The sequence below is a fragment of the Vanacampus margaritifer genome, chromosome 17, assembly GCF_051991255.1.
Source record: "Vanacampus margaritifer isolate UIUO_Vmar chromosome 17, RoL_Vmar_1.0, whole genome shotgun sequence".
Taxonomy (NCBI): Eukaryota; Metazoa; Chordata; class Actinopteri; order Syngnathiformes; family Syngnathidae; genus Vanacampus; species Vanacampus margaritifer.
In genome coordinates, this window is record NC_135448.1 from 10,057,111 (window position 1) to 10,084,571 (window position 27,461).

At 40.9% G+C, this 27,461-nt stretch overlaps 1 protein-coding gene across 3 annotated transcripts; it reads left to right on the forward strand.

Annotated features, from left to right (window-relative positions):
- On the forward strand, positions 1–27,287 carry snx13 (sorting nexin 13). 3 transcript variants are annotated; one of them, XM_077549073.1, is made up of 26 exons: positions 1–76; positions 147–205; positions 15,810–15,922; positions 16,025–16,127; positions 16,202–16,291; positions 17,813–17,934; positions 18,014–18,132; positions 18,240–18,344; positions 18,426–18,514; positions 18,590–18,673; positions 18,749–18,887; positions 18,975–19,063; positions 19,381–19,480; positions 19,548–19,741; positions 20,836–20,940; positions 21,030–21,200; positions 21,280–21,349; positions 21,795–21,937; positions 22,962–23,069; positions 23,157–23,267; positions 23,422–23,583; positions 23,656–23,727; positions 23,814–23,959; positions 24,180–24,248; positions 24,316–24,428; positions 25,233–27,287. In XM_077549073.1, exons 5-26 carry the CDS (start codon positions 16,214–16,216, stop codon positions 25,466–25,468), a joined length of 2,625 nt encoding a protein of 874 aa, XP_077405199.1. In that variant the 5' UTR covers positions 1–76; positions 147–205; positions 15,810–15,922; positions 16,025–16,127; positions 16,202–16,213; the 3' UTR covers positions 25,469–27,287. The 3 variants fall into 3 exon arrangements, with proteins under 3 accessions (XP_077405199.1, XP_077405198.1, XP_077405197.1); XM_077549072.1 differs by lacking the exons at positions 1–76; positions 147–205 and adding an exon at positions 9,628–9,799; XM_077549071.1 differs by lacking the exons at positions 1–76; positions 147–205 and adding an exon at positions 9,912–10,175.
- Positions 27,288–27,461: the final 174 nt, after the last annotated feature.

Sequence of the window (27,461 nt, forward strand, 5' to 3'; positions counted from 1 at the left end):
CAAAATGGCTGCCGAATCATCAAATCAACAATAAAAGAAGTAGACAGTGAGAAGTGGAAGAACGTCAGAATTAAAGGTGAGGACAATTTATTCGTGTTTTTATTTTCTATGAAACAGTGAGATAACTTACATTTCACACTTGACAGCTAAGAAGTGTAATGCATGAAGCAACTCTACACGCAAATCTGCCACACTTCTACAAAGGGTGAGTACTTTCATTTAGGGCTGGGGAAAAAAAAGTCAACTAAAGCAGATAAGGCGACTGAAAATGTCTGTCTCAAAACTCCGCTGGCTTTCATGTTTCTACATGGAAGTTATTGAGTTTATTGTAGCTAATGTTTATTCGTGGGCTATTGTTGAAGCATTGTCTGTAAGTGACTTTTAAGACACTATTACTTGAGTAATGTAGATATTGTGTGAGCTAAATAATAGTGTTTGTTTACCTTACATGCTAATCGCGATTGCTAACCGTTTAGCATAGGCTAATTATTATTTTTTTAAATAACGAATAGTTATATCCACTCAATTCAACCCACGTACATACAGTATAGGCCTAATGATGTATGTGTGAACCAAATGGTAGTTAGTGTTTGGTTACCTTAAATGGCTCTCGCGCTAATGCTAATCGGGATTGCTAACCGTTTAGCATAGACTAATTGTGTTGGTGTTTAATTATGCATATGTGGAGAAAATACATTAGTAGTTATGTCCCCTCAATTCAACTCACGTTCACATCCTTAGCAGATTAACAACAATATAATAATAATAATAATTTTCTGTAATCTTTCATGAACGCAGTCTTGTTTCTAATGAATATTGTAAACTTGTGAAATGGGCGTTGAACATTGATATTATTGTGATATTTAACACATATATAAAAAAATGACATTTTATTATCTAATGAAAGGAATACATTATTTTTATGCAAAAAATAATAATGAGCAGGATCAATGTATTCTTGGCTAATTAATTGTAAATTACTTAAAAAATATATATTATGTTTTTATTTATTTATTTAATTTATTTATTTATTATTTTTAGTGTTAGTAATGTTCCTAAATACTTTCAACCTATTGGATGGCGATGCACACTTAAGGTTAATCGGATTGGTCCATGTCAAGCATATAAAACCATATGAAACTTATTGCACATTTTTGCGATACACATATTGCGATGGTGATATTTTTGTTCGATATATTGTGCAGCCCTAAAGAAGACTATCTCGATTATCTCTTGTGTTTGATCAAAATAGGACATTTGTAATTATTTGCTTGTACTTTGGAAAACAGTGACTGAACAAGTAACTGAATCAGCGCTAAAAAGTTTAGTCATTAATCAGTCTCGTGTGCAAAAATATAATTTTATTCGATTAATCAATGGAAAAATTATTCTAAAAATATTTGATAGTGACAGCCCTATTGGCAGCCTTCTTGTGACCGTTTTACGATCAGGAACTTGAACTTAGAAGAATAGAAAATAGCCATTAATTTAAGTCAATTTGAAGAAAAAAACTTGCAGGTAATTTTTATTTATTTTAATTATCTGTCTTTTTTTGTGCGGAAAATGTACACATCAAAAGTAGTAGTGGTATCAGTACTTGGCATCGGTATCTGCATCAGCGACTACTCGATACTTGAGTGCTCAAAAATGAAGGCCCTGTAGAATCCACAAGGTAATGGCCCATTAGCCCTAATTAAGCCACAGGATTGCTTGGGGGCTTTATAAAACAGGCAGAGGCAAAGGAACAAGGAAGTGACACAGCAAAAAGTTGAACGCACATTCCCAATTAACATTTCCTGAGGCCGGTGCCAACTGCACCCCTCACTCCTGACCTGCGGCCTCTCGCCCACACTGCGACGACCCCCGGCCGGACCAGGACCGACAGCCATCATCTACCTCCATTCAGTCCATGCGACTGAAATAGTCCCATTAGGCCTCAATGAGAAAATGAAGACGATTCATACATGAAGCCTCTCGGTTGGCGCGCTCGGGGCTGTTTATCTTGCAGATTGAGTTAAACGCGAGCCTCTTCCAAGCCTCCACATACCAGACAATATCACAGTGGCTCAGCTTTAGGAATATAAACATACAAGCGCTATCAAAGACCAGCACGACTCTTTAAAACACATCGACTCTTTCTCCTAACTTAATTTACTGGGCCTTACGCAACTCTCCTTTATCGGATTTAGGATGTTTGAATGCCTCAAAATGGGGGACTTTCGAGGTTCTGTAAGTTGCGTTTCAACGGACTTGGCTGCTGTTATGTAAAGTTTTGTGGCTTTTCTCCCTGATGAACGCAATAACAGTTTATTGGCGTTGCGAGGGATCCGTTGGTGAAGGAGGGGTGGCTTGGCAGCTCGAGTCGTTAAGGGTTGGTCCAAAGGGGGCTACAGAGCCTTCCTCTGGTCTTCACTGTAAGGTGGTCTTTGTCTTTCTTTCACCACCCTCTTTAAGTTCTCCTCCCTTGATCCGTCTTTAATATGTTGCCATCTTTTCTGCCTTTATTTCTCCCCTCCTGTCCGTCCTCTCTCCACAAATCTGCAATATCATCTCCCTCTCTAATTTCCTCCTCCATGTTTACCTCAGCACACAAATAGAAAAACAGCCAATGCGCCTTGGTATTTACTTAGTAGTGTGGTGCTGCGGTGGGTGATTGGGGGTCTGAAAAACAAAAGGAAACCACAGCAGACAAAGTCAGAGATTCCACGACTCTTCGGAAACAAAGTCCTGCTGATTCAGTGATTAACGCTGTTGTTTTGTGAGCTTTACAAGGTTCTCACCATCAAATATTTTTAGAGCCGATTATTCCAATCAAATAATTGGGTACAATTTGTGTATATTAGAGTGTAGTAGAAAGATATGTTTTCACAATTATTCTTTGTAACCAACTGTTCTTGTTTATTTGGTATTGTTTAGTGTAGCACTGTCGAAATTAATCGATTTTTGATGTTTAGTCAAAATAGGATAATAATGTCCTAACCAGTAGCGGAGTCAGTTTCAGAACTGTTGGTGAGTAATCTGCAACATCAATCGCTCTTGTGTGATGTTTAATCGCTGCTTGGTTGTTGTTTTTTTAATCACTAAACAATACAAAATAAACAACAACAGAGTTAGCAAATCCAGGTCCAGAAAGTTAAAACCCTGCCGGCTTTAGCCACTTGTGCTAGCTAGCTAGCTCCCTAGCAGGGACCCGGAGAGCTAACTAGGGAGCTATCAGAGACCCAGAGAGCTAACTAGGGAGCTAGCAGGGACCCAGAGAGCTAACTAGGGAGCTAGCTAGCTAGCACCTGGGGCTAAAGGCAAACTGTGGCAGGGTTTTTACTTTCTGGACCTGGATTTGCCGCCTCTGTTTGTTAAATAAACAGTAAACACGGTAAACATATTTTTGTACACATTTTAATACAAAATAAAATGTTAGCCGATTAATTGATGGAATAATCAATAGAATAGTGAAGTCGATTCTAAAAATATTAGATCGTCACAGCCCTAGTTTTGTAATGAGAATAATTACTGTTGAAATGATAAACAATGACTGTAAATAATTTCTCGATTATTATTGTTGTTGTGGATTAATTTGGTCATCGATTAATTTTGACACCTCTATGCATCTGAGTCTTTTTCTACCGTATTTTTTTTTCTACCTGAGTCTGGTATGTTAGTGCCAAGGTACACACACATCCGCACAAAGTGCAGACGTGGGACAACAGGAAAAGTGTAAAGTAACACCACCTAAAAGAAGCAAAAGGTCCCCTGAGACCAAAAGCTCATATAAATGCAAGGAGGGACACATAAACACTGAGCTGGTGATGGCGTGTGTGTTTGTCATACAGGTTTAAGAGTGAATCTCTTTTTTAATAGCACACGCAGTATTGCAGAGCTAATCAATAAGAGCAGCACCTGCATCCAAATCGATCCCAGTAGTGTCCGTATCTCCGAAAGAATGACTTTCATGCATATGTTCCGCTTCCCTTCATCTTCTTTACTACTTAGCAACAAATCCGAGGGCCCCATCGCCAGGAGTTGGCACATGATGCGGCCCCTCCCCCCTAGCGTGCATTGGTACACTGAAACCCGAGCCCCAGGAAGTGGTCCTGCGCATCATCACGTCAAGGCAGACAAATAACTCACCGTTTGAAAAGTTATTTTCTTCTTCCTCTCCATCGCTCAACTCTTGTCATCTACATCGTCGTTTATTGTTTTCCTTTCAGCTCTCATGAGGAGTCACAGAAAAAGAAAAAAAAAACTACCTGTGTTATCTCAATACGAGCTAACGCTTAAACTGAAAACGAGCTGCGGCTGGCTGGGGTTTAGTCGGCCCCCAAATTCCAGGAAATATTTACTTGCGGCATTCCCTGAAGATTTGCGGTAGTCCTGCCCACACTATCCCTATGATGTTTGAGGTGGAATTTCCAAAAAGGATCGTTTGGAAAAGTCAAACATTGATCTTCCTGATCTCGCAAATGCAAATGTGAAAATGTAGCGGTAGAAAGTAATATTGTCAAAACATTTCTTTACAATATACAGTTCTATGCGCCCCAACTAATCTAAACCTGCCATTTTGATCAACATTGTGTTTGTGGAATATGAAATAAGCAGCAAAATCCATCTCAGAGGGCGGCCATTTTGTCATTTGCTGTCGACTGAAGATAACATCACAGTTGCTTAGTGCTCTTAACCAATCACGGCTCACCTGTTTTCTGAGCTTGGTCACGTGACATTCGAAAGGGGCATTTAAATTTATAGGAATTTATAGTACTAAGACGAACATGAGTCAAATGCTAATGCTAAATAAAATGAATCCAAGTAAAACTGAGGAACAGAAGGTTGACAGTCTGTGCAGCAGGAAGTAAATTTTAAGCATCCAAACACTCTTACCCCAACGCTAACTGCTTCTTAAGACAATTAGAGACACACACACACACACACACACACACACACACACACACACACACAAGCTGAAGTAAACATCTTGCCACTAAAATACTCAAACGTGCCCTGGGGAAGTTTGGCCCGCTGGCCTAGCAGAGTGACCCTTGTTACCGCGGTGATTAGATATTGCAATGCCTCATCTGCAAACATTTAGCCAGTGTCACCCCTAATGTGCATTGCGGCACCCTGGGCCACCGCAGGCAACACACACAAGGATGTGACTGAGGACGTTTGACAAATGGGACTCCTTTTCCACATTTCTTCTATCAGCTTTCCACTTGGGGAAGGTGGGATGCTATACAAGATACAATACATATACAGTAGCAAGGAGGTGGAGCCAAGATTAACATGTACCTCTCACACATGAAAATGTATATGAGAGGTTTATTTTTATTTTTTTTAGGTTTTGGGTGATAGTGAGAGATTTTGTGGTGTGAGTGTGACCTTTTTAGTTGTGAGTGTTTCTTTAATGTGTGAGTTTTTTGGGGGTCTGTGTTTAAATATCAGAGATTTTTTTAAAGACTTTTTTTGGTGTAATATGATGTTTCTTGTATCTCAGTTTTTAGGGGTCTGCGTTGGACATTTTGTTTTGATTTATCTCAAACAAACATAACAATGACAACAGCATGGTAGGGGAAAAATAAAGAAAAAGGCACAATATAATAGGAAGAAAGTTTATTTCAGTAGTGTGAGAGTGTTTCTTTTTTGAATGTGACATTTAGTGTGAGAGGTTTTGGTGAGGATGAGAGATTTTTTTTTTTAGACCTTTTCTGCTGTGTGAGTATTTTTAATGTGAGAGGTCTTTGGGTGGTCTGTGTTTCAGATTTTCTTTTGTGAGTGAGAGTTTTTGCGTGTAAGATGTTTGAGTTTTATGAGAAGTCTTTGGTGAGAGTGAGAGATATTTTAAAGACCTATTTAGTGTGACTGACCGTTATTTTGTAAGTTAGAAGTTTTTTTGTTGGAGATTGTTGTGTATGGAAGTTTTTGTGTGAGATTTTGGGGTATTATGAGAGATTTTTTAGTCCTATTTAGTGTGACTGTTTTGTTTTGGTTTTAAATGTGAGAGGTTTTTGGGGGTCTGTGATTTTCTATTGCATTTAGAGAGTCTTTTGAATGAGATTTTTTGGGTGTGATCACGGTTTTTCATATGAATAAAAAAATTGTTGTGCATTCGATTTTTTTAGTGTGTACAAGATTTTTTTGTGTTAAGAGGTTTTTTTTGTGCCTGACCATTGTCGTCGTGGTTACTGAGGTCAGGCACACCTGGATTAATCAGTTTGTCCAATCATGAAAGAAAGGAAATGAAGGAGTGGCATTGAGTTCAGGAAGTAGTGGATTTGTGCAAAGAACCCATTGAATGGAGGGTACTGCAAAGGTGGCGCTATTGAGTGATTTTTGTTTATGCATTTTTCCATTGGATATCATTCATTCCACGTTTCCATCTAAATGAATGGAGGGTACTTTCAGATAACACTTTTCCATATAAATTTCATCTTGCTTCAAAAATTCACGCCTCCCGGCTTCAAGTGATCTTTTTATTCATATATCTTTTCTCTATCTCTACAATTTATTCTTTGTAATTTCTACATAATGTATCTTTCATTAGCATTCAGCTATTAGCGTTCAGCTTTCAGTATTCCCACGCAATTTCTGCAGAAATTGCACTTAATTTAGTTGTTATTTAGACCTTCATAGTTTTTTTAGGAAACAACACAAATTTACAAATAAAGCATTTTACATAAGTTTTTTTTTTTAATAATTATTATCAAAATGTCACTTCCCTGTACGTTCACAACATTTTTTATAAAAAGGACTGTCATACGTAACTTTCCACCAAACTCTAAGCATATCTGCATGACTTTTTTTTCATCATTAAATTACCATAGGTTGTCACATTCCACCTCCTCACCCCTGACCTCTGACACACCGGTCGGTCGTCCTCCTTTAGGCCAAACCATCATGACCGCCACGCATTAGGTCAGCCATTGGCTTACTGCAGCTCCGCCGTATGTTCACTCTGGAAGCAAGTCAATGACTCCTTCGAGAGACATTAATAATTGACTCGGGTCTCTACGGCGCACGGAACATTAAAAAGCTCTCATGTGTGTGCGCACACAGAACAACCCAGAAATGTCCAATTATATATCCCTGTAAAGTTACCTGATATACTGCTGGATCAAGAGACATTCTGTTTCCTTGAAAACAGAGAAGCGGTAGCCATCGCTCACACACAGCAGTCCAAAAGGGACTGAGTATTTATATGACACTTGTGTAAAAGGCGGTTTATAATATATGACAGCGTGTCAGGCAGTTGGGAAAGTAAAACCGCCGCTTTCTCGTCACTGTGAAGCAGAACATTCATGCTGAAAACATTCACACTTTGACCAGAATACGGAATGAGAAGAACCTGCCATCCACGTTCAATAGCGCTTGTTATTACATCGGAAGTCAACCCAAAAATGTCATCAGTAACACAAACACAGCATATAATTATGTTTGTGGGATATAAATGAAGCAGCAAAATCCAACTGTTTTTTTCTATCCATCTCATGGAAGCGGCCATTTTGACGCTTGCTGTCGAGTGAAAAGGACGTCACAGTTGCTCAGGGCTCAGGTAACGAACAACCAATCACGGCTCACTTGTTTTCTGAGTTTTGTCATGTGACGTTCACAAGCTGAGCCTTGATTGGTCATTACCTGAGTCCTGAGCAACTGTGATGTCATTTTCACCCGACAGCAAGAGGCAAAATGGCCGCCCTCTGAGGTGGATTAAAAAAAAGTGGATTTTGCTGTCTTATTCATATTCCACAAATGTAATATTAATCAGAACGGTATTTTGTTTGTTTTAAGACTGCTGGCTCACAACATATAATAATTTTTTGGGTGACTTCCATCTTTCTTTCTTAAAATTATGTTAATTATTTGAAAGTAAGAAGTATTGCTTGTTTGATTTAAAACCGACATTCAAATGATGTTTATTCAGCGTATTTCCTATACTTTAATCACACCTCTAGTGGTTTATAAATGACTGAAGAGCTGTGTCATCCATGCGCCAAGTGATTAAAATGAGTCCTTTTCCTGACCGTTTAACGTCACTTCCAAGAAGCCCAGAACGGATTAGCAGCGACCTCTAGTGTTCAACTGCAGCCATGTAAATAATTGTACTTTAACCTAAAACCCTCTTCACAGTAAAGTACAACTGAATTGTTTTTTCATTGTTTATTTTATATTAGAAAAATAACAATATATTATTAGACGAGGCACAGGCCAACTCTTCAAAAGATGACTGACCTCTCATTGTCGATACAAAATAAATTATTTATAGACCTGAATATATGCAACTGGTAACTTATACGTGTTAAGCAGCGATGGAGATGTACAGGGTGACACAAAAAGACAAACGAAACATGAGAAGGCTAGGGTGATTTCTTTAGGTTGCATTCAGGATAGATGTTCCACGCTTTTAAATGAGGGAGCCCCTTGCATTTATTTATCATCGGTCTTCAGTAGTTGGATCTTCCAGGTGGGATTTTCACCTCATTTGAGACAGAAGATTCTGACCCACAAGCAATACATCTCAAGGCATTTTCAAACTAAGCTTTGTTGCTCCACCTCGCCTCTCACTACAGTATTTAAGTGCTAAAGTCAACTATACCTCATCTAATGGATGCCACAAGGCAATAAATTATGCATTAACCCAGGGTTTGTAGTAACAGGTTGATCATGTGACCCGTGTTTTTAAGTCAGTCGCTTCATTTAAATATGGATTGGTTATTGGTGTTTTGCAGTGGTTTAAAAATACACTATTTCAAATTTGTTCGTATTTAGCGGTGTAAAAAAATGGAGAGCAGTAACGTACTGCAAAATGCTGTTAAACCACAGCAATGCGTCTTGTTCATTTATCAATGCCAGCAACGTATAGTGGCAGGCATAAGTTTAACAATTGAATGCACTTCCACTAGATTGAAGAAACATAATTTACCTGTGCATAAACTAAAGAGGTCCAGAGTTCACTTAGTACATTTGTGAGTAAAATGACACAAGATCATTAGTCCTTTGTTGTTTGGTGGAGTGCCTAGAGATTTTTTTTTTTAAATATAATGTAAAATGGGTGGTTCAATAAAGGTTGGTTAACTGGTTGAAAAACATAGGCCCTGCAACCACTAGGGGGCTTCCAAGCGCAATTATCGGTCAACAGCTCCTGCCGTGCGTGGGGTAATACAGTACTGAGGAAGGACATTGCAGTTATAAAAAGGAAAAAATAAATACAACTTTGATTGTGACATAACATTGAATGACAGGACCACCACAGAAAAAAACTCGGAGGATTTCAGCTTTCAAGCAAAATCGTTTTTTTCTTGCTACCCTTGCCAGATCCTAATGTTTGAGATTTTGTAAAGCGACAGATTTATGAAACACGTGCTCGTCGTATCACACTTTTGAGAATCGCTGGCCTTGATAATGTCTTTAAAGTTGTGTAAGTCAAGCCCAGTGTGCTTGTGTAGTGTATTTATTTATATACAGAAGGGTAATTCTACAATGAATTATCAATAATCCGTATTACTGGTAGAAATAGTTGCACTTAACTGTACTGAATGTTGGGGTTTGTTCAATCGTGATTGTTTTGGCATATGTGTCAGTCAGCCACGGGCGTGTGACTACGTCATCACGTCCCAGCCAATCAGATGGCGACGTCCGCAAACTGGGCACTCGAGACGTAAACCTAGCAAACATGGCGACGCTCAAAAGCGAATACGGAGATTGGAAATACGATCGTTTTTAACCGTAAAGAAAAGAGTCCCGTTCGCGTGTTACGATGTGGTGGGGGTAACAAGGGCCACCGGACGCCTTTTGAACGATGTTCGCAGAGGTAAGTTATAGCTGACGTGCGTGTTACTTAGAGTTTAGTAGCTTTCCGCCGATGCTTGTCAGGCTGTGGAAGCTAGGCGGCTAGTTGTTAGCCCATCAGGTAAACACACGCACACACACACACGCACGCACGCACCGGACTGTCATGGGAGAGGACGGACGCCGCACAGTCTCGGTGTTTCTACAAAGCTTGTCTGCTATAAGTGGCACTCGACCTGGGATTACACAGCTAACGCGACGCTAATACCATGATCTTGGGATATTCGTACTGTCAACACCGCGCTGGAATTAGCCCCACGTAGTTAATGTAGACAGGGAGTGTTTGTATTATGATAAACGCGCATCACCGGGAAAATTCGTCATCACACAGATCACAGGTGAGCTGGGTGTGGGCTTGTTTTCCGGCCAGGTGAGTCTTGTGTCTGTTAAACGCTTGTGATCAAACTAAGAAATCTTTCGTCTCTTCCTTTTGATTTTTATTGTATGCCTGCGTGTTTTATTGTGGTCTTCAGGCTGTCAAGTCACATGAGCTTTTGTCACAAGTAGCACAACACACCGGCAGGTTTGTTGATATTATGTGACGTGCGGCGAACTTGGAGATTTCTTTACTTTTATTCAGTGTTGGTATCTTGACTTAAAAGTTTATTTCGTCCCGTGACCTAAACTCAAATCAGTTTTCTCCTTTTAAAATAAATTGAAACGCTCCTTCAACTTGGGCCGCCTTATTGTGATGTCTTGATGCCAAGGAAGAAGAGGGAATGTGAAGTATAAAAATAAAAAGTAATTATTGCATGTACTGTCATATAAATGAGTTGGATGTGTGCTTCTAAGTGTTGCTTTGAGAGTGACGGCAGGGGCTGGAGTCAGGTTGTATTGTTTTTGCATCCTTTTCTGTTTGCTGCAAAGCTCTATGCGCTAACTGTAGTTGAAACCGCCAGCCGGGGGATCTGCACCCCCAAAAGTGACTCATTCTCGTCCTTTAACTCTCGTCTGTTAGTGTTTTCGTGATGACAGAAAGCCATCAGAGGTAAATGAAAATGAGACTTCCTTGGCAGAGGTAATAAAGTTGAATTAAGGTGATAGAGCCTCTTCTCGGCACCTCTCCAGCGATTTAAGTGCATATTTAGCCTCGGTAACAAGGCTTTAGTTGCTTCTGCAGTATCCTTGGTGTCATAATGACAGTATGGTCCCCGTGGTTGGCTATTTGTTTGATTTCTTTGGTGAGCCACGGTTCTATTCCCTTGCCAGGTGTATCAAAGTTACTTATCAATGAAAGGGTGCAAATTGAGGAATGGATTAGCCCTCTAAAGTAAGTGTGCTCAATGGTGTGACTGTATGTTTGTGACCGGATTGTATCATGAGCGCCCGACACGCTTTTGCATCCTCAGCAATTAGATATGAGTGCACTGATTTGTTCCCGCCCAATGAGACCAGCTGGTGCTTGTAAACACGTTTCATATTGATCGACTATCATCTCAATCCACAGGCGTGTCATCCGAGACGCTGTTTTCAAAACATGCATACGATAAGATTTGATCACATCAGGCTTTTGGGTCCCACCGTCTGTCCCTGGTCACCTATCCGCTATTGTCCTTGTCGGGCCCAACTTTGATTTAAGATGACTGCACTCTGCCTTGGACGCTTCAGCTCAAAGGAAATCATTGACTTGACAAACGGAGCCTAAGTCAGATCGCTGTCATGGTCACATGGAGCCTGAGGGCGTGCAGAGGTATCAGAAAAGACCACATCAAGATATGCGGCTCCACAATATGACTATAAGGTGGCTGCATCCTGCTTGATGTGGTTATTGTGCATCCGCCGCGTCGCAGGTCGCTTTTCAGTTCAGTGCGAAACCAAACCGAGACGCAAAAGAAAACGTAACTGAATATTCTTTGGCCTACATGGTAAGTCTTTGCATAATGGATTTCCGGATGGATTAGGCGTGATCAGTCAGGCTGTGACGCTCTCCGGCATTAACTGGGGATCTCCCACCGGCCAGTTTTAATGGTGTAAGCTAGCATGCTGCCTAATGACCACGCTGATCAGGGCTGCAGCCACCCATGAGATCTTCTCAAGTGTGTCAGGAATGAACTGAGTAATGCTTGTCTTTGTGGCAGCGGACCATTAGCATTTAGATCATACACAGAGAGAGAAATGTGGAACTAGCTGCCCCTCCGGCCTCCATGTTCTTACAGAGTGACTTATTTCTGTCCAGCAGAATCAGTTATTCAATTTTGTATTAAATATACACCCCTCTGTTACATTGTCTCAATGTTTTGTGGTTAATCTTTATGTTTGACCCACTTTGGTTGTAAACGCCACAACCTATTTGCAGTGATATGAAAATAGATTAATTTTGCTCACGCAATGGGATGCATCAAGCTTGAGACAAATTGCGCAGGCTTATTTTGCGTCTTTAAATAGCGCGTGTGAAAGGCAGGTGCAAGCGAGCCATGCTAGCTAGCTTAGCACAGGCGGAATGAAAGGGAGAACTTTTCTGCTTCTTAGAAAGTTTTTGAATGATGACGACCTATCATTTTACACAAGAAGGAGTCATGCCATTTCAGTGTATTGTGACAATTGTCGCCAATTCCGGCACTCTCCCAAATCTTTCATGGTGAAAACCATCAGTTACCTAAATTGCGATTGCAAAATGTCTCTCTACTACCAAACAAATGCAGAACAAAATTCCCCTTTGAGCTCCACATTTCTACATCAGCAGGCTTGCGTTTCGACGTGCGAGCGATGTCCATTCTTGCGTTCTCCCCAAGGCTTGGGTGGTAATCAGTGGAGCAGATGGTTCATGTTTTAAACCCGGCGTAAGCTGTAATAACTCGCACTGTTGGTTATCATCTCGCCTACAAGCGAGCCAAGCATGGGCGCCGTCGTCATCTCATCACATCCAGCCTCGCTGATAAGAATCCACATTCACTGCCAGACTCCACAGCTCTGACGTCCAGCCCGGCTCATGTTACACATCTGAAGTGGGTCTTTTTCATGCAATGATTGTAGGGCTGTGATAGCTTTTACGGACATACCTAAAAAAGGAAAACATATTTAGCTTTAGCCGCTTTGAAATGAAGTTTGTTATGTAGGATGATATAAATACACAACTTCTTTCTTCCTAGTGGTTTTTTTTATGGGTTGAAAGCATCTGTGTACTTACTACAAGTATCACATTTCAGCCAAGTCTATTGAGCCACACTAGATGCATAGTAAATTCTTTCGACACTCCTGCTTTCTGTTTGTGCGCTGTCACATGCTACAGTGTAGTGGTTATAAATGGAGCCGTGACAACATTAAAAGCTTGTGGTCATTAATGACCTCTACTTTGATGCCATCTAGGGCTTAAGATGTTGTTATTACAGTTGGTAATTAATTACCTTGGTGGTGTTGGAAATGGAAGCAGCACTACACCTGTTGCTTTTCATGTGGAATTTGAGGTTACCACCACAAATCATTCTTTGTATTCTCCACCCCTACTTTTGACTTCTTGTTAGATACGAGTCTATTAAGAGGTCTTGTCAAGCCTGTTTGAGCAGTCACTACACCTTGGACATTTGGAGAGACATTCCTTAAAGGTTCCTGGTATATGTTAGCATTCCTGAAGTCAGAGTTGGTCTAAAAGCATATGGCCTTAAAAGAATCACCGAATTTGTTTCAGCAAAAAATAAATTTCAGATTAAATTCGCCCCCCCCCCCCCATTCACCTTCCACTGTGCTTCTTTCTTGTCATACAGAGCACAAGGTGAATAAAGAAATAATAAAAATATATATTTTAGCAGGAATTAACGTCATGTAGTCTCATTTTAAAATAATAGCTGTTGCTGCAGGGATTAAAAAAAAAGGGTAGCTATCTTTTTGTTACCGGGAATTAAAGTCGGCTAGTAAATTTTTAAAAGACGAGCCACTTCAGGGTTGTTGTTTTTTTTTATGTAGCTAGCTTTTGGTTAGCAGAAATTAAAGTCAACTAGTAGCTTTTTAAAAGACATGCCACTTCAGTTTTTTATTGTATTTTTTAGTGTAGCTAGCTTTTTGTTAGCAAGAATTAAAGTCAGCTAGTATCTTTCCAAAAGACTAGCTGTTGATAAAAACAAAAAAAATGTATCTAGCTTTTTGTTAGCAGGAATTAAAGTTTTAGACTAGCCACTACAGGGATTAAAAAATATATATAGCTAGCTGTAGCGACATTGCTAAAAAGCAACACACTATGCTTATGTTAACTAGCTCTACTTGTTTGCCACAGTCTAAGTGGAAGCATTGCATGTGAGTGGCTTACATAGTTCAAAACGAATCCTTAGAAAAAATGATTGAAGAAAAAAGTATCCTCACAAACTCAAACTGATTGGTAACATGTATTTATTGCCGAGGCCTAGGTACGATTTTTTTTTCCTTTGTTAATCTGAAGTGGTTTAAAATTTCTCAGGATGTGTCAGACATGCTCTTCTTAGTTTTCTTGTCCAGGTCTGCTCTCTTGAAAGGATATAGTTTATAGTGAGAGATAGGCTGTTAAAAGTACGGTCAGGGTCAGATCTTGTCCAAGGTGCTCCAGTGTCATTATCACACAAGCATGTCACAAGTTAATCTGCAAGAGCCATGGACATAGTCATTTACCTGAAATGTGTTTTGGCTTAATATCCTTGAGAGTGACTCTTTTCAATACTGACAGAAATAAAAATTCAACAGTTATGTCTATCTCACGGCTTGTGGATATTTATCATGTGACTTTGGAAAGATGTTTTATATGTCCAGGTTGTTGTTTCAGCTGTAGTGCTTGATTTAGGAAAGTAGTTTGGCGACTCATCCTTGGCAAATTGGCGCCAATCCCTGCAGCACACGTGCAAACACCAGCTCCCTTTTTTTTTTTTACACAGCTGTTCCACCGTGGGAATATAAACTACACAGACAGTGCCATATAATAATCTGGCGGCAAACAGTGTTTTCTTTTACACTTAATGATATCGAAGGCAGAATAACAAAATGCTACATTTCAAATGCGTGTGAGTAGCTTGATGTCACCTACGTCACCTGCTATGTAAAATTAGTCCAATCGATATTTTTTACTGTATGGTGAAAAGGTACTCTCTAGGATTGTGGTTACGGTTTGCCATCCGACCCGACTTGCTTGTCCAGAAAAATGGGCCACCAGACTTGCTCGCTGGATGCGAGCGCTTTGCTTCCTGCACTGACAATAACAGGAACAATATAGGAAGCGGCTTACGAGTATGCACGAATGCAACCTCACAAGTCTTTGTCTAAACACCATTTCAGCTCCATTTTTTTTCAGTGTGACGTACACAACCTGTTCTGTACTAACTATGGCATTAGCATACTGTCTAAAAACTTTAAATCTTACTGTTATACCTCATATCACAACTGCAATACTATAAATAATACAATAAATAATAAAACTGTAAATTTAAAAGAGAAATATGACTACTACTACTGTCAAAATATGGACATTGTCCTCTACCTTCACTGAATGATTAGAGAGTCTTTATTTTTGAACTGAGACATAGTTTCCATACTTTACTGATTAAAACCAGTCGTGCCAGTATATTGTATATCACACACTCAAATTATCTCAACATTTCAACAACATCATAAATGAAGATGGACTTAACTGTTAATCTTCAGGGTTGCCATTATCCCTTTTTTTTTTCCAGAGTGAAAATTACGTTCACTACCAAAAGGTTTTGTGTGTGAGAATGTGCTCCAAACAGTCAAAGAAGAGTGCTAAGTGTGCATTTTTGAGGAAATTCAATTATGCACATAAAAAGGAAAATGTGTCATATCAGAGGCTGTATATTTATGGAATATATTCCCAATTGAATATTTTGTTAAAAAAATTATATTTGTATTTTTCAGCATCAAGCCTTGTTCCTTGTGTAGTTATTTAGATATTCATGTTTCAAATAAAATCCAGTTTTAACACATACCTTTACATTGTTGTATATACTGTATGTCATGAAATGATGACTCTTTTATTTGGTCACGTTTTTTTTTTTTAGGCCAGTCTGTCCTTTTGGGGATGGGGGGGTCTCGGAGTAGTGCTGTTCCTCATCACTTTTGGACCTTTTGCCATACTTTACCTGGCCTTTTATATCCTCTGCTTCATTGGCGGGTGAGTAGGGACACAACCTGCCCCCACCCCCGCCCCCGTATCATTTACTGTATGTCTGCCCCTTACTCTTAACTGTTGTATTTTAAAAAAAAAAATCTGCAGGGGCTTTGCTGTCACTCTGCTTTACGGGAAAATCAACTCGGAGAAATACTTGGAGAGGTGCGAGCACTCCTATCTGCCGCCCCCACAAATTGGTATTTTAAAGGTAAACTTTTTTTGATCTCTGTAAATGTTGGATGTCTGCAAGTTTCTCCTCTAATGATTCTTTGTTTTTGTCAGACTTTGGATGAGATGAAGCTGGAGGCGAAGCCCATAAAAATCGACAGGCGACTGACCGGCTCAAGCTTCATAGATGAACCTCTGCAACAGGTTTGCGACAGCACACTCGCAACAACGTAATGGCGACACGCGACAGTTTGGCTGAGCAGCACTTTTTTGAGCTGTGACAGGTCAGCTCGTCCACGTCAGCAACTTTCAACTCCCACATGATCCCATTCTAACCTCAGTATGGTTTGCTCATGTGGAGTCTATTGTGTTGTGTTACTGCTTTTATCCGTCTCAGCTGGTGTCTGCTGCGCTTTAGATGCAAATGTTTTGAAAGTCAAATGAGGCAAAAGCAACGGGAAAATGAAAAGTCAAGATAGCTACTTGCACATTCCATCCTCATGAACTTTGACCGGAAGTATTATTTCAAGTTTTTATTCGAGGCTACCGCTCAACTTGAGTCTTCTGGTGTAAGTTTGTCGTCATCTGATTGTGTAAAATTGATGGAATTTGGAAACGGTTGCAGTAGAAATCTTCACGTAAGCTGGCCAGCAGCATGAAGTGGCGACACAGCACTTTGTGACGGTCAGGTGACACTGACTGGGATGCTTCCCATCCATGCAATTCATGGGAATCCTTTAAGGATCTCGAGTGAGTAGGGCTTTAAAAAAGAAGCCATTGTTGTCTTCTGCTGGTTCACTTGGACACACAAACAAACAAGGTCAAATGATGATTTTGGTTTTCTTAGCCCACTTTTCCCAGAATTCTTTGTTCAAGCTTCTGATACAGTTAGAGGTTATAGCGCCATCTGTTGTTGGGCGTGTACTTCACTTCTTTTGTGAGTGAAAATGTCATATTGAAATGATCATGACCAAAATGATGGCATTTATCGGTATCACTGTTACTATATTACTAAAAGTAATGTGAAGAAAATACAAATATATGCACATTGTAAGCATTGCAGCATCTTTTATTTTGAACATGATAAACAGTCAGGAAGCAAATGTATGTACTTTGCGACAGACGTAAATAACAGCCAAAATTAGAGGACTGCATGAAATTGAGACGTCAGTGATCAATGTAAAATTGTCATAGACACAGTGAATAATGTTTTTCAGTTCAGAGTAATTTTATGCATACATCACCATAAGCAATAAATGAGGGACATTTTTAAACAAAAAATGCTATTACATTAATTGTGATTTCCAGTTGCATTCTTAGCTGACATTAACAAGCATGTCATTCCTAAATACATAAAAAAAAAAAAAAACTTTTAAATGACCTTTTGTCAACACAAGCTTTTTTCTTTTTTTCTTTTTTCTTTTTTCTTTTTTTAAAATCACACAGTTATCCATTTATGGACTCTGCACAAATCTACGACTTCCTGAACTCAATACTCCTTCATTTCCTGTCTTTCATGACAACAATGGCCAGACACACCTGGATTAATCAATTTGTCCAATCATGAAAGACAGGAAACAAAGGAGTAGTGTTAAGTTCAGGAAGTAGTCGAGCTGTGCAAAGAGCCCATGAAAATGATAATAATTTGACCTTCAACAATGAATCTTTTTGTACCTGCTCCCTCGCATTTCCCACAGCATGTTTGTTCCACAATTGTCCCTGCAGGTGATCCAGTTTGCTTTGAGAGATTATATCCAGTACTGGTACTACACACTGAGCGAGGATGAGTCTTTCTTACTGGAGATCAGACAGACGCTGCAGAACGCCCTCGTCCAGTTCTCCACGCGGTACGAGGCACACACTCGGCAGCCACTCCCTTGAATCGGATGTCATATTGTCATGTTTATTTTGCTTGCGTCCGTCAAGGTCCAAAGAAGTGGACTGGCAGCCTTACTTCACCACTCGCCTGGTGGACGACTTTGCCACCCATCTGCGTGTCTTTCGTAAAGCTCAGGATCGTCTTCCAGACAGGGAGGATAAACAAAGTAAGCGCGTCCGAGCTGTGATCAGTCACATTTGAATACAGTTGGGTTTTCTACCAGTTAATGACAAGGGCAAAGTATGTTTGACTGATTAGTGTTGTCCAAACCAGGGGACATAACAGAAGAGCTGGTAGACTCGTTTTTCGAGGCCGAAGTGGAGATGGAGAGGAAGATTTGTCGAGATGTAGTGTGTACTTCTCTTAAGGATGAAGAAGGTAAACAAACTCACCTCTGTTACATTCGCTATGCAAAAAACAACTACATTAATGTGATTTGTTTGCATGTATTTATGTCAGGTTTCCTCCGAGACTTGTGCGAGTTGCTTCTGTATCTGTTACTACCTCCCGGAGACTTCCACAACAAGAACATGAGATATTTTTTAAGAGTGAGCGCGCACGAGAACCCGTCACGCCAACCTGCGACTGCGACGTTCTAACTTCACCTGCGCGTGTTTTATCAGGAGGTGTTGGCACGCGGCGTCTTGCTTCCTCTCATCAACCAGCTGAGCGATCCAGACTACATCAACCAGTTTGTCATCTGGATGGTACCAGATTGACACGTTTACATTGCAGCGATTATCTTTACAATGTGGCGACTCTGAGTTATGTTTTGTGTTTAGATCGGAGATTCCAGCTGTAACTATGAAGCCTTCATGAACATCTTGAAACTGACAGACAAGCCTGCAGAGCTGGAGGCCGTTAAGGACAAGGTGATGGAGGAGCTGCAGTACTTGCGCTCGCTAGACACAGCAGGCGACGGTGGGTCAAATAATTCAACAGTGTAGTTAGTGTAAGTCTAGACACATTTGGAAATAATATGGCTTGGTTCGTTTGCGCTTTTATTAGACATCAATGTGATCAAGAACCAAATCAACAGTCTACTGTTTGTGAAGAAGGTGTGCGAGACCAGGATCCAGAGACTACAGTCTGGCAAGGTAGGAAACTGTAGATTTGTTTATTAAGTTTCAAGAGTTCCTTTCCACCCTCATTTGTCCACAAAACATTTCCAGCTTTAAACAGCTGAAGACTTGCTCAGAACTACCAAACATGAATTACTTTTCCACAAATGATTGATAAGCAACAACAAAAAAAAAACATAATTTTCCATATTTTAAATAATTGTCTGATTGGGGTTTGGTAGCTATAAGCTAAAGTTACTTGCAAACAAACAAATTGTGACTGCTTGAAGGATCAAATCCTCATCATCTCAACTGACCCACCATGTATCTTTGACCCCTCTTCCTTTGCGTAGGAAGTGGACGCCTTGAAACTAGCGGCCAATTTCGGCAAGCTCTGCGTCATTCCGCTGGATCACATCCTGGTCCACAACATAGCCCTGCAGTTCTTCATGGGTAAATGCGGAAATGCCCCCCTCACCATTCCTCAACTTACTCGCGCTAATGGCAATTTTTGTGGCAGATTTCATGCAGGCAGCCGGCGCCCAGGCAGAGCTCTTCTTCTGGCTCACGGTGGAAGGCTACAGGGTGACGGCGCAGCAGCAGCTGGAGGCCATGCAGCGCTGGCAGAAAGATGGCAAGAGGCAACCCAACGCCACCAAAGGGCTCCTAAAGGCAGCCGCTCTGGGCGTCTTTGAGCAGTACCTCTCTGACAAGGTCAAAAATACATCATTGAAGGCCTTCCGACCGGCAATATGATGAGCCGGGGTTTCCTTTAAATGTGTGCTGTGAAAACTAAGATCTTAAATGGCATTAAAAAGCATTCGTATGATGTCCCAAACATTAATGAAATGAAAACACCATTGGTAGGCTGCCAGTTGGCACCGAATGAGGTTGCTAGAGATGTCAAAGGGGTCTGCATGGATCTGCACTCCCAGACCCTTTTGAGAGCCAAGAAGAGATGGTCGTGCTTTTCATGTACTCTTTAGACCTTAGGCTTATTTTATCCAGCAACTGGGGACCGTTAACCAGTTGTAATTTACAATGCAGAAAAATGCACTGTTCCTATCACCAACGTCCAACATGAAACGCTAATGACACCTAGTGGTATAAAAATGACCTCATCACAAATATATGACTCAATGTTTCACACTCTTTTTGACTGTATGGTACATCATTATAACATCAAATTACTTTATGAAATAGTACAATGCTCTAAAAATGCCGTATTAATTAACTAAAAGATACAACCACATAGCTGACTTGTATTAGGTAAATATATTTGTCCATGTTAATTAAGGGTGGAAAAATAGGCATTTTTATTTATTAATACCCCTGTGTGGATAATAAATACAACTCACCATATTGCAGGGCTTCAGACTGTTTTTGTTTATATATTTGTATAATTTCTTTCTTTCTTTTTTTTTTACAGTGTCCACAAACCACACACTGTAAATCGACGCACAAATATTCTTATTTCCACTCATTTTCACTATATTACTGATAAATGTGCTGAAGTGTGGAGCAAAAGTTTGTCAGCAACAAAAATACTCAAGAATTAAAAAAAAATATATATATATGGTTGCACATGCGCGAGTAGATGAAACATTTCCTTGCATTGGCTCAAATTTTTGGGGGCAAAATTCCACCGTTTAGAGGCAGTAAAAAAAAACGTGACAATTTTTTTTTTTTTAACTGTTTGGAGCCCAGTTGTCAGAGATCGTGTATAAATGACTCTAAAAGAATAATGCTGTATTTCCAAAATGTACCCAATTGACTTTACGAGCTTGTTATCCATGTTCTCCCAGCAGGCTTCTCCCAGAGTTCAAGTAGACGAGGACTCGATAACGCACTTGGGAGAAAAGCTGCAGAAAGATGATCCCACGCCTGAAATATTTGATGATATCCAGAGAAAGGTATCAAATGTTGTCTTGTTTAGGAATTTGTTTTTGTGTATTCGTGATGATGAAAATGGCAAGTCATAAACAAAGCTGTTTTGTTTGAGGTGTACGACATGATGCTAAGGGACGAGCGCTACTACCCGTCCTTCAAGCAGAGTCCGCTCTACGTCCGCATGCTGGCGGAGCTGGACATGCTGAAAGAGCCCAGCTACCGCGGCTCCGATGACGGCGACGGAGAATCTTTCAATGGCTCCCCAACAGGAAGCATTAACCTGGTGAGGCCTCACTTCCTCTCGCAGGGTGGCTGATGTCCACGCACAGCTGTTGACTAGAAGGTTATTTTTGTCTTGACAGTGTTTGGACGACTTGACCAACTCCTGCCATGATGAATCTATGCAGCTCCACGCTTTCATCTCTGACACGGGTACACACGTCAGATATCGATGTTTAAGGCTGGAGTTACGCTGCATCCCGTTTCCAGTGACATAATTCCATTTTTTCCCGGTTATTATCCCACTTCAAAATATGGATTGTTTTCTTTTTTATTAAACATGCAGTGTAAATCCAGCCTCATTTTGGTATCAATGTGCTGATCGCTTTTTGCTTTATCATCCATCTTTTTGGCGCCAAGCTCCATTTTTCTGTCTTCTTTCTTTGCTTTTTCCATCACCTTTATTGTCTTTCTCTTCTTTCTTTTCCTTTGTTTGTCCCGCCACATGTCTCGTCCTCTCCCTCCACGCTGCACTCTTTGCACCCGCATGTTCTTTTTTTTGTCCTTGACCCACTCGTGCTCCATTCCTTCCTTCCTGTGGACGTATTGTCGGGTGGGGTAGCTGACGCTTGTATTCCCGGCTTGTGGGTTGCCGCAGGTGTGTGCAATGAGCATGGGAAGACGTACGCGCTTTACGCCATCACTGTATTCAGACGCAACCCGGACGGCAGCGAGGATTGCTGGAAGACGTACCGGCGGTACTCGGATTTCCACGACTTCCATATGAGGATCACTGAGCAGGTTGGATTTTTGTTGAGGGTGGCAGGGTGTATGTATGTGCATTTGTGCGAGAAAGGAGAGTCTGTGTTGTGTATGTGAGTGAATGCATTTGAGAGCATCAGTGTGTATGCATGAGAGCCGCTGTGCGAGCAAACGAGTGTTACAATTTGTATGAGAGTGCGTGAATGTGCGTGTGTGTGGTGGAACCTGTGAGTGTGTGTGTGACGGTTTGTGCTATTTGAATGTGAGAGTGAGTTTGTGTATGACAATGTGAGAGCTCACGAGTGTTGTGACAATGAGTGTAGAATTTTGTGACACTGAGTGTGAGAGTGAGTGTAGAAAATTTTGAGTGTGTGAAGGAGTTGAAGCGTGATGTGTGTTTGGGCAAATGTGTTAGTGTGTGAGAGTAACGAATAGTATAAGCGTGTGTGAGTTTTATGTGACAGCGGTTTGTGGTGAGTTTGTGTTGGGTGTACACACGTGAGTATATGAGGGAATGCCAGTGTGTGAGAGTATGTATGAGCGCCTGTGTGTTACTGTATGATAGTGTCACAAAAGTGTGAATTTGCGCATGTGAGAGAGTGAGTGTGGTTGACACTGTGTGAGTGAATCTGCGTGAGAGCATGTGAAATTTTGTGAGAGACAATGGGTGTGTGAGAGTCTGTGTGAGAATGTGAGTGTTATGTAGGAGTGAGTGTATGAACTCTGAGAATGGTGTCTGTGTGAGAGTAATGAGGATGAATGACGTGTGAGAGTCTGCGTGAGCATGTGAGTGTTACGTATGTGTGTATGAACTCTGAGAATGGTGAGTGTGTGAGGGTAAAGTTAACGTGTGTGAGAGAGTTTGCAAATTTATGTGAGAGTTAATGTGTGTATAGGTGAGAGTGTGAGCAAATGAGTGTTATCATGCGAGTGTGTTCTGTGAAAGTGAATGCGACTGTGTGTGATTGTGGTATGTGTGAGAATCTTGTGTGGTGTGAGTGTGTTTTTTTTTGCGAGAGTGAGAGTACATTTTATGAGCTCATTTGCATTCTTGTACTTTTAGTTTGAGAACTTGACGTCCATCCTGAAGCTCCCAGGGAAGAAAACCTTCAACAACATGGACAGAGACTTCCTGGAGAAGAGAAAAAAAGACCTCAATGCTTATTTACAAGTATTTGTCTTACATATTAGTCTCATGAACTCACATTTATGCCTCTCATTAAGAAATACATATCGATGTGTAATGTGTGTGTTGTAGTTGCTGCTGAACCCTGAGATGGTGAAGGCGTGCCCGACTCTTCTCCCGTACGTCTACGACTTCCTAGAGAACAAAGCCTACAACAAAGGCAAAGGAGACTTTGCACGCAAGGTGAAAAAAATAAATAATTACTTTTGTTTTGGAGCAAAGGTATTAGTCGATTAATATAGGATTTGAACCACAGCAAAACACCTGAATGCACTCGGAATTGCCAACAAGTCACGGCCTGTAAAACGATCACTAAAGTGTCTCGTGCCCACGCCAGATCGACACGTTTGTCAATCCCCTGCGGAGCTCCATGAGGAACGTGTCCAACGCCGTCAAGTCCCTCCCCGACAGTCTGGCCGAGGGCATGAACAAAGTGTCGGACAACATGGGCCGCATGTCCGAAAGGCTGGGCCAGGATATCAAGCAGTCCATATTCAAGGTGCTTCCCGTCACCGGCGTCACACTTCTGCTCGTATCCCGACAAACGTGACGGCCATCTCTTCTGTCCCAGGTGCCTCCTCTTCTCCCCAAGTCGGACATCGACCCCGAGCACTGTCGAGTCTCCGCCCAGCTGGACGACAACGTGAGCTGACCCGCTCCAGCCGTCGGTGCCGATTTATTTATTCTAAATCTCCGCAAATCTCCCACGTCTTGCGTCTGCACGCGCAGGTGGACGACAACATCCCGCTGCGCGTCATGCTGCTGCTGATGGACGAGGTGTTTGACCTGAAGGAGAAGAACCAGTGGCTGCGCAGGAACATCAAGAATCTGCTGCAGCAGCTGATCCGAGCCACTTATGGCGACACCATCAACAGGTTCGTCCATATAGACAGAACATACAAAATGAAATAAAAACTCACAGCTTGAACTGTCTTTATTAAACTAAACGCATAAAACAAAAGATTCAAACCAAATAGCTCAATGCTAACATATAATGTGAAGTGTCATAGACAAGCTAACGGAAATGAGCATACATGTAGAAAAAAAATCTGCATTGTTGCGGATGCGCGCACGTCATGGTTGCTTTGCTTCCAGGAAAATTGTGGACCACGTGGACTATTTAACTTCTCCAGAGCAGGTGGCAGACTACGTCAAGAAGTTCAGGTACATTTGTAATTTTTTTTTAGCTCTTTAGGAGCATTCTTGAATGTCCAATTCCAACCGTCTACAGGGACTCGTATTGGCCTAACGGTATTCTGGCCGAGACCCCGCCCCGTCGGGACAAGAGCATCCGGATGAGGACGCGAGTCGCTGCCAAGACCAGTCTGCTGGGCATCATGCCAGGTGATAACACACACACACACACACACACACAAGTCCAAATCAGCTAATATAGAAAAGCAATGCTTTAGTGCAAACAAGTATTAAGACCTCCCTGGAAATAAATTTAAAAAAATGCAACAAAATCAATGTGTTAGCCTTTCAGCGATAAAGTAGGATATTTTATGGAATTAAATCAGAATGTCATCAGATTAAAGTGATCTGTGACAACAAAAAAAGTACATTTATATGAAATATTTGTTAAGATTAAAATAGTAATTTAATAAAGCTTGATTTTTCTAAAGATAATTATGGATTTTCAAGTAGAAACCTTAAATTACCACAAAAAAATTCTAATTTTTTGTCAAAAACAGACTATTTCATTGTCATATTATGACTTTAATATCAATGATATACTACAAAAAAGCTTTAGTCTATGTATTTTATTGAAAAATAGATGACTATCCTTATCCTCAAAAGTAAAAAAAGCCCCCCAAATTTATTGTCTCTTTAAACATCTTTGTTCCCCTCAAAAATACGACTTTATTCAATTATAGGTTGAAAAAAATAAAATAAATTCAAGACTTCTAGTACTATTATGCCTTTAATAGACAACTTTAAATGTATACTTTTTTCCCCCAGCGTATCCCTAAAATACTCTTTCATACTACTACATAATATTTTATGAGTTTTATGAAAATGTAATTTAATTGCAGATACAAACAAAATTAGGACATTCATTCAATAAACATCCCCCCCCACCCCCCATAAAACATATTTAAAAAATGTCATGCGATTTTGAGATGCGTCATTCCATCCTGCGCGCAGACGAGCTGAAGCACATCATCGGCGCGGAAACCACGCGCAAGGGCATCCTGCGCGTCTTCGACATGTTCCAGTACCAGCCCACCAACCGGCGGCTGGTCTACGTCTTCCTGGAGGGCTTCTTGGAGACCATGTTCCCGCAGTACAAGTTCCCCGAGCTCTTCGTCAAGCTGCACTCCCGATCGCCGCGCGTCCACAGATACGGCCACAAACTCAAAGGCTCCTCCCTCAAGAGGTGACACGAGTGGACGGAGCCGGACGGACACCAGTAGACGCGCGCACATGCACACGCACGGACTTAGTTTTGGGGGGAAGGGGCTTAATGTGAACTTTAAGGTGTGAAGCCCTCAAACAAAACACTCCAAATAACAATAATAACGGATTTCATGACACACACACCACGTGCATCCCACATGGCAGCGTTTTAGTCCCCATTGAGTTGTTTTTAGTTGAGTTCCGCTGAAGCGGGCCAGTCAGTGCTGCTCCCTGGTGGCCCCTGAGTACTGTACCGTTTTTTAACCTGCAGGAAGCGAGTGCATCGCCCCACACCTTGCCTTACCTTCTTTTTCGCTTCTACTCGCCCCCCTCTTAATGCTGAAGACATTTTTAACGGCAAAAGCTGCACTCTTTGCGCTCATAGCAACCAAATATGTCAATAGCACTGGTTAACGAGCCGCTGTTTTAAAAAAAATGTGACCAAATGGAGGTTGAATGAAATATTTTATTGTTTTCACGCCACGGTGTGTGTTGCAATCAAAAGGCCCCCCCTTTAACTGTCCACCGTGACCCCAGATGACCAAAGCTCACGCTGTTGCGCTCTGTGAAGACGTATGAAGCGAAATGATGCAATGGTGACCTCACAGTGTGTTTGTGTGTGCGTTAAGGCTCAGCTGTCCATTCAAGCACACGAAGGAAAAGAGTTTGAGCATTTATTTGGTTACATTCGGATTTGAGGTCAATATACTAGTATGCACTTTGTCCTCACTATTAGGGCAATTCGGAATACAGTAGTGTATATATATGTGTGGAAAAATAATGAAATGTCAAATAATTGCTCAAATGACTTTCCATCCACGTCAACGAATGTATTCTCCGCTCTAGTCACTGTGTGTGTGTTTAGTGCGAATGTGCGCGTGTGGTCCAAACTGTGGGAGCGAGTCGGCCTTAAGACGGCGCCTCCGCAGCAGTGTGAACTGACAAGAAGCTCCTCCACTTGACTGAATCTTCTGGAGATGTGGACAAATATTCCGAATCACTTTTTAGACGGCGGACAGCAGGTCTTAAATTTTGTGCAATATTACTTTTCTTGTACGCATGTGCATTTGGAATTATTATTATGTATAGTGAAACAAGAGATTCATGTTCTTTAAAAATAACAAAAAAAAAAACATGAAATGTTTCTCCTTCTTAGCCCAACAACTTTAACATTCCATTGGACTTTTTCTTTTCTTTTACAGACTTGTTTTATAAGTCACATTCCCCCCCCCCCCCCCCCCCCCCAAGGGTGTGGGCATGTTTTCTCCCTGGATTTACCTTTTATTAGCGAACTAACTTATATGGCTAATTAGTCTTCCTTTTCCCATCCAAATATAGCCTATGACAAGTGAAATCGCTGCTCATGAGCACTTATAGTAGCAACTGTGGGGAGAACATCTCCTATTTGCTTGGACGGAGGAGCACCTGTCTTTGCAGTCATTGGTTGGAACTCAGCCACGGTGGCCTCTGATTGGCTGGCAAAAAGAACTTTTGTGTTCCCACGCTGCACACCTCTCCATTCAGGAAGGCTTTTGTTTTTTTGTTTGTTTCTAACCTAGAATACATCAAAATGTGCATATTTGTGTACAGTTTGTCAATAGTGTGCCTAAATGTATTGTCGACTCTATTTTCATATTTTGCTTTCAACAAAAAAAAAACAATCCGAATGTCATGCTCATTTAAAGCAACTGAAAATGACTTTTATTTGTTTTGTTTACATCACGCTAACCAACAAACCCTTCCTTGAGAGCAACTGTGCTCGCATCAGTATAACACTAATAAAAGGTAACTCTGACTAACTGACCAATATGATGTCTGTCTTTTTCCCCCCACCAAATTTACTTTTAATTAATCAATTAATCATTTCCATGTAAAAACATTTGGCTCATTCCGTTTACCTAAGAAGGATTTCCAACATTCTTTTCACAGTAAAATCCTAAATGGCCGGCCCTGGTTATCACGTTTGGAAGCAGAAAT

Excerpts from the sequence above, each read along its gene's own strand:
- snx13 (XM_077549071.1), top strand. The coding sequence starts at position 10,128 with ATGATAAACGCGCATCACCGGGAAAATTCGTCATCACACAGATCACAG. Across the intron at positions 20,941-21,029 it reads TTGATGATATCCAGAGAAAG|GTGTACGACATGATGCTAAG; the intron begins GTATCAAATGTT and ends GTTTTGTTTGAG. Across the intron at positions 24,429-25,232 it reads TCTGCTGGGCATCATGCCAG|ACGAGCTGAAGCACATCATC; the intron begins GTGATAACACAC and ends TCCTGCGCGCAG.